This window comes from Tupaia chinensis, unplaced genomic scaffold (genome assembly GCF_000334495.1).
Source record: "Tupaia chinensis unplaced genomic scaffold, TupChi_1.0 Scaffold000093_1, whole genome shotgun sequence".
NCBI classification, from domain to species: domain Eukaryota; kingdom Metazoa; phylum Chordata; class Mammalia; order Scandentia; family Tupaiidae; genus Tupaia; species Tupaia belangeri.
The window spans coordinates 12,591,216-12,599,193 of NW_006159555.1; the positions used below are offsets into that span (position 1 = coordinate 12,591,216).

Below are 7,978 nucleotides of genomic sequence, written 5' to 3' on the forward strand. Positions count from 1 at the left end.
CCTGGGCTGTCCCAGGGACCTGGAGGCAGCAGGTAGATGGGAAATGGGAGGTGACGTGGCCTCGTTAGAAGACCCCATGCAGCCGCACATACCCTTTCTGGAGAGCAACAAAAAAAAGAAAGAAAGAAAAAAATAAGGAGATGATTAATTTTGCCTAGAGAAAGGAAAAGCCTGAGAAGCCTGCGTGATTGTCACCTCAGCAATTCGCCTTCTAGGAACCACTCTAAAGACGCCAGAGCCGGCCAGAGTCCCCAGTGCAGGCTGTCATCACGGCCCTGTGTGAGGCTCAAAGTAGGAGCCAATTAACATCCACCAACTCCTGCTGGAGTAAATCGTGCCGCTTTATATGACGGACGGTTAGGAAACGCGAATGCCCGGCTGTGTATGTGACAATATAATATCAATATACTGCTACAGTGAGTTCGTTTGGCAAACACAGCCTGCGTGCGCTGCTGTGATCTCAGACGGGGAAGTGCATATGAGGATCAAAGTCGACTGGAAATCAATATATGGAGATCAGCAGGGGAGGTTCTCTCGGTCCTCTTCAGCATATCCTCGATTTTCTCTCAATAAGACGGGCATGAGTTACTTTGCACTGAAAGAAGAATCTCAGGGCCCAGCCAAGTGTAAGGCGGTCGAATCCCACCTGGTTGACCTCGGTGTGAATTCCTTACCCAGTGGCTTGAGAAAATGCCAGGCATGCTACATTGGTGAGTAAAATCCCAAGAGGAGAAATGAAGGAGAAGGGATTCGGTGAGGCTTCCCTTCTGTGGGATGCTTTCTCACTTTCTCTCTCTCTCTCTACAGTAAGTGCACACACCCTATAGTAAAACTAAAAGAAAAAACGAAGAAGAATCTCAGCATTTGGAAAAGGACAGTGAGAAAAACAGAAAGAACTAGTCACAGTGTGGGAACCAGACAGACAGGGTTTGGGTACCGGCTGGACCGTCTGCTCATTCTCTGACACCCACAAAGGCAGTCCCCCTTTCCTAAGCCTCCTTTCCTCACCTGCAGACTGGGGGTGGAAATCCTGCTGCCCCCACCACCCCACTTGGCTCCCTATGGAGACGGAGCAGCAAGGACATGGAAGTGACTGGGGCGGGGGCGAGGGGATGCGGAGACCTGCAGAGCATGCAGACTGCCCCTGTGAACCCTCAGGTGCAACTCTGGGCTGCAGCATCAGCAGCTCAGAAGTAGATGTCACTGGAAGCTTCTTGGAAGAGAGGCTAGGTGTGGGGGAATGACATTTTAGGGAATCACCTGCAGAGGCATTGCCAGCACCTCTGTCCTCAGTCCAACCCAGATCTCCCTCTCCACTTACTGCTTTGAGGCCACTTCCCTGAGTCTCCCAGGCCCAGACAGGATTCTCAGATCCTCACTCTGCCCTGGGCTGGGCTCTCAATAGCAGAGAAGCAGCACCCCTCCCCCACGCCCACCTGCCCTGCCTTACCTGTGATGCCCTCCTCCCTCCTTGCATCTCCAATCCTATGGGAGCTGTAGCCTGTGGTCCTGTTTCTCTGCCTTCCTCCCAGCTATGCAGGCTGAATGCTGGTGTCTCAGCTACAGGCTCTTCATATAGAGAACCTGGCTCTCTGGTTTCAGTCCCAGAAATTCCAAAGGTAGTTTTTCTATAGGAGACAAAGGGAGTCCTCAAGCAGCAGAGGTAGACTCTGTGGGCACCTGACTTCCCCGTTACTCCCATAGGGACCCTGCTAATCCCAGAAGCAATTTAAAGTTTGGAAAGTCAGTGTGCTCGGGGCCCAGGAACCAGGCAGCCTGGGTGCTCCAGGGACCTCATCCCCTTGTCCCAATTAGAGGCAGGGACTGGGACACAGCCTATGAGATTGAGAGGAACCACAGAAATGCTGGCTTGTTCTTCAGCTTTCTCTGGGGTCTCAAAAAGACAGTGCTGCCTTCCGGAAAAGAGCAACCCGGTCCCCGAGCTGTGGTCCTAGGCATCGGGCATGGGTAACAGACCCACGTCTTTAACAACTGCAGAGTCTGCTGCTTCATTGAGCTGCCACGTGTTCCAGCCATGGCCATACTTATGAGACATCACTCATACTTCAGAGAAGTTCAGGAAACCCAGTAATACCTGAGTATTGGGCATCCACTTCCAGTCTGCCCAGAGAGCTTTGTATTGTTATCCTCTTATTTTTTTATTTGACCAAAGAGAGTTTAAAAATTTAATCAATTTTCTAAAGACCACATATCTTGTGAGTGACAGAGCTCATCAGTAGAATGGATTTTCTTTATCATTAGTGTTCATCATTTTGAGAATTATTAATTGAATTTCTTACACTTGGAACCAAACATAAATAATTAGAAAAGTGTATGGCAAAAAATAAACCTCCCTTTAATCATCCTGTTGTCTCCCAGACAACCAATGTTAGGAATATTTTTTTATCCTTTGTTCCCAGAGAGATTCTATATGTATGCCAATGAATATTTTTAATATTAATCAATTTAATACAAATACATGCTGTATTAGTTCTATTTTTCCTCTTAAGGATATACCTTGGAGAATTTTCTTGAGAAACAATGATATGTCTTCCTTACTGTTTTAAATGCTTCATTCTTTTAAATTCTTTGAGTAGTTGTGTATTTTTGTCATAAGGATATACTTTCCTTAACTCTCAGCCTGCCATTATACTAAATGCTACGACAAATATCCTTACACATTCATACTTTGGCATGTGGTAAAAATACACCTGTTGTATATTCATTTGTAATCATTTTTGAAGTTAGGGATTACAGTTTACTCATCTTTGTATTTTTTAAAATATACATTTAATCAATGAACATCTTTACAAGGTACAATATGGCATGCCAATCAAGTCAAAGGTGTTACCATAGACATCATCCTCGACATATAATTTCCAATTCTTTTGTCTGTTCAGTGTTTCCTCCTGAGCCCCTCTCTCCCAGCCCTTCCACCTGCCCCCTCTTGTACAGTCCGTTTGTAATCGTGATAGGTATTGCCAAATTTATGCAATCCTGTCATTAGTGTGTCTGTTGTCCCACATTGGTCTTTAGGACTTCTGTATATTAGCCAGTTGGATAGGTGTGAAGTTACATCCCATGGTAGAGTTAAAACTTGTCACTTAGTACTTTAGGCATTAAAATAATTTAAAATATGAAACATAACACATACTTATATGCATGTAAAGGCATATAAAACATATTTTTAATTTAAAGAGGAATAAAGTAATCACCATGTATTTTTTAAAAAATATACATACATTAGTTTATTTTTAACACCCATTACACTACCAATTCATAGGGAATAGGTTCCAGAAGCTCAGGCTCCTTTCCATTTGTTCTCACAAAGTGTGCTTCTCTGGGTGGAGCAGGCTGGCACTTCAGTTGAACCCAGGTACCTTTCTCTTTGGCTTCCTTCTTTTTCTGATCGTTTTCCTTCACATGTTTTAGGAAGCTATCTCTGCTCCTAGAATGTTTAATATGCTTAATACGCACATTAATTCTCTTGGTAAGAATCTTTCCCTTAACTTGTTTATTTACAATGCCAAGAGCATGCTGGGTAACACACACACTTCCAGTATTACCATGGTAACATTTGTGAGGCATTCCTTTTTGAATGGTGCCCATTCCCTTGATGTCTACAATATCACCCATCTTGTAGATTTCCATGTACGTTGACAAATAAAACCATGTTTTCTCAAAGGCCTAGAGAACATATATTGGGTGTCTTTCCTCTCCCCCTTTGTGTTAGTCATTTTGGTTAATACTTGGAAGATTGCAGTTTCAGCCAAAAGGAATCACCATCTAATTTAAGAGGACTGACTTGCACTTTGAAGTTCCCTTGGGATTCCATTCTACTCTAGCCTTCTAACTATGCCCCAGGTATAAGCACTCCATCCACCCACAGTCATCAGAACATTGTATTTGTTTTCTGTGCTTTTGGCTAGACATATAAACTATGTCTTTCTGAGATATTTTATGTGATATATCACTGTGCAGATTTCATAATAATACTCTTTTTTTTTTTAGAGGTTTTCGCTATAGGGCGCGTGCGCTCGCCAGACAGACAGAAGAGACATAGAGACAGAAAGCGAGAAATCACCCCCCAGGGGGGATGGTCACACTGCAATCCCTTCTCCTCCATTCTCCTCTCGGGATCTTGGACACGCACACACACACGCCCGGTGTGAGTTTTAAGCCACCGGGTCTGGGACGGGAACCGCGGTCGACTATGTGGGAGTCCAGCGACATAGCCATTATGCTAACTGCTGGTTCCTCATAATAATACTCTTAAAATAGCTTTTTATTTTTTTTAGAGGTTTTTACCCTAGGGTGTATGCCCTTGCTGAGAGACAGAGAGACAGAGACTGGGAGAGGGAATGTGAGAAATCATCCCCCATGGGAATGGCTATGCTGCAATACCCTTTCCGTCCTCCTTTCAGGATATTGGGCATGCTCACACCTGCACCTGGCATGATTTTTTTTAATTTATTATCATAATCTTTTATATTACATTAAATCACATATATCTTTACAGTGTATTACATTTCTTTTTCCAGCACAATTACAATGCATATCAGTCAGGACAAAGAAATTACTAACCACATCATCATCATCATCATCATCAAATAGCTTTTCATCATTTAGCATGATTATTATTATTATTTTTTATCATTTTTTAAAATGTTCAATCTCTATACACCATTTGGATTATATAAAGAATTTAGCCAACATAAAATACTTCTCAGACCAGTCCAGTTGAGAATACTGTCCATGTTATCATCCACAGGTAATAAACCATTTCTGTGTCCCACTAATGTCATGCCTCTCTATTTGCACTCTTCCTATCCTTCTCTATACTCTTGCATTCTCCCCCTGCCCCATTCCACACTGTCTTCAGCATCCATAACTATTTTCACTGCTATTATGCCCTCCGATATTTTGATCTCTACCATAAAGTGTGGATAGTCAGTATATATTAAGTGGATACATACAATATCTTTCTTTCATATCCTGGCTTGCTTCACTCAGCAATAGATCCTCCATATTTGACCACTTTCTATCAAATGCCACGGTCTTCTTCTTTTTTCTTTTTAATAGCTGAGTCATATTCCATAGAGTATACACTTTTTCCATCCATTCATCTGTTTATGGATATTTAGGTTGGTTCCATGTCTTAGTGATCATGAATAATGCTGCAATAAGCATTGATGTGCAAACACTTTTCCGACTGAGTGCTCTCCTGTTCTCTGGGTAGATACCCAGAAGTCAGATTGCTGGATCAAATGATAGTCTATTTGTAGATCTTTGAGGAACCTCCATATTATTTTCCACAGTGGCTGAACCAGTTTACATTCCCACCAACCGTTTAGGAGAGTTCTCCTTTCACTACATTCCCACCAACACTTATCACTTTTTGTATTTTTAATCTTACCTGGCATGATTTTCAAGCTACCAGGCCCAGGACTTGAACCATGGTCAGCCATGTGGAAGTCCAGCAACATAACTTCTATGCCATGTGCTGGCCCCAACTTCTTGTATTTTTATTATGCTTATAATTTATAAAACATTTATAGTATGTTATCTAATGCATGTAAACCTAGAGGTTAGGTTTTATTATGTGGAGACATAGGTTGAGTGAATAAGCAAGAGAGTTATACAGAAGAAAATTATTTTTAATTTTTACTGTGTTGAACTATGGACTCTAAGAAAATTCTACAGAATTTATACCTTCCTGGACATTCACAGTAGATCAGGCTCTGAGAATTCATGGAGTAATCAACCTATCAACATGTAACCTGGAAGTTTCCAAACATCAATTATTTACTATTTTTTCTCTCTATCTGTGTGTTTGTTTATCTATCTTTTCTTTTTTCAGAACATGAACTAGTATTGACCAGAATTATAGGTTTCCGCTAGGAAACGCTATAAGTGATGAAATTCAAATTCAAACTCTATAGTCTTTCTTTAGTTAAATTTAACCTATTATCAGCATTTCATAATATACAGTGAATCAAGAAAAAATAGCTTCAAATATCTCATAGTTAAGAAAATAGTTATCTGGGGGCCAGCAGTTAGCGTAATGGCTATGTCGCTGGACTCCCCTGTAGTCAACCGCGGTTCATGTCCTGGACCCGGTGGCTTAAAACTCACGCCGGGCGCATGTGTGTGTGCCCAAGATCCCAAGAGGAGAATGGAGGAGAAGGGATTGCGGCATGACCATCCCCCCTGGGGGGTGATTTCTCGCTTTCTATCTCTCTGTCTCTGTCTGTCTGGCGAGCGCACGCGCCCTATAGCAAAAACCTCTCCAAAAAAAAAAAAATAGTTATCAGGGCCGTGAGATGGCATGGTGCTTAAGAGTGCTGGACTCCCCAGTGGCTGACCACGGTTCAAGTACTGGACCTGGGAGTTTGCTCTCTCACTCTCTCTCCCTCTGTTCCTCTGTCCCTTTCTGATCAAATTAAAATGTGTAAATAAATAAGTGAAGTTAAATAAAATAATATTTTTTAAAGAAGATAGTTATCAAAATAGATTATTCCCACCCAAAATCTCTCTATGTGAAGATTTTATCTTTGTCTCTTTTTGGCCATTTAGGCAAATAGATTCTAAGAAACCAAAGTTCTGATAAAATTTTTTACTTCCTCCTTTTCTTCTAGTGTTCCTAATGAATCCAACAATGAAATTCAACTTGCTGTAAGGACCGCTGTCTTATGTGGTGTTAACATGGGTTCAAAATTTCTCCATTACATTCCATTTTTTTAAAAATAATTATTTATTTTTTTCATTCATTCATTTATTTTTTTAGTTTTACCAGAGAGACAGAGGGTGAGAGTGAGAGAGAGAAGAAGTGAGAAAGCAAGCCACCAGATTCAGGACTCGAACCCTGGTCAGCCGTGTGGGTGTGTCTAGCACCTTAACCACCACGCCATTTGCTGGTCCCAAATTTCGCCATTACATTCTATTAGAGTGTTTATTAAGTCTCATAACAGTTGAACCTGTCAGACACCTGATCAAACTCAAGAGATAGACCCTGAAGGAAACATTCCCTGCACGTGGCCTAAGGTAGGACACGATTCCTATTAACCTGACTTGACTTTTGAATGGCTGCTGATTGATTGGGAGTCCTTTCTCCGTGAGGGTGACAAGCACCTCCACCATCACGGGCTGAAGCGTTTCTGAGTCACCAGGTTTCTCACAGCAGCTTTCACATCCTTGTTCCTCAAGCTATAGATGATGGGGTTCAGCATGGGGGTCACCACCCCATAAAAGAGGGAGATGAGCTTATCTGAAAGGTCCTCCTTGCTTGACTCCAGTGAGTCTTTAGACTTGGGCTTGCTGTACATAAAAAATAAGGTCCCATAGAAGACGACCACGACGGTGAGGTGGGCAGAGCAGGTGGAGAAGGCCTTTTTCCTCCCCTCTGCTGAAGGAATCCTCAGGATGGTGATAATAATGAAGATATAAGAGACCGAGATGAACAGCACTGGGACCACCAGGAATATCACGTTTGTCACTTCCATGCTGATCACATTGATGGAGATGTCAGCACAGGACAACTTTAGGACAGCCAGGATCTCACAGATGAAATGGTTGATGACATTGTCCCCACAAAAGGGCAGCTGAATTGCCAAGGGGGTGTGTACTGCAGAAGCCGCCCCACCTATAGCCCAGGAGCCAGCAGCCATGGGCACGTAGGCAGCCCTGCTCATGATCACAGGGTACCTAAGGGGGTTGCAGATGGCCACGTAGCGGTCAAACGCCATCATGCTCAGGAGCAGGCACTCGGTCCCTGCCAGAGCAAAGGACAGGCCCATCTGCACAGCACAGGCTGAGAAGGAGATGGTCTTCTGGGTGACCAGAAGGCTGTCCAGGGTGAGTGGAACTGCAGAGGTTGTGAAGCAGATGTCCAGGAATGAGAGGTTCCCCAGGAAGAAGTACATGGGTGTGTGCAAATGTGAGTCAAGGATGGTCACCAGGATGAGGACCCCATTGCCCA

At 43.0% G+C, this 7,978-nt stretch overlaps 1 protein-coding gene across 1 annotated transcript; it reads right to left on the reverse strand.

Annotated features, from left to right (window-relative positions):
* Positions 1 to 7,139: 7,139 nt before the first annotated feature.
* On the reverse strand, positions 7,140 to 7,976 carry LOC102476959 (olfactory receptor 2S2; the record flags this gene model as incomplete). The annotated part of the gene is made up of 1 exon (XM_006143236.1): positions 7,140 to 7,976. A coding segment is annotated over one exon (837 nt), but the record flags the coding sequence as incomplete, so codon positions are not given.
* Positions 7,977 to 7,978: the final 2 nt, after the last annotated feature.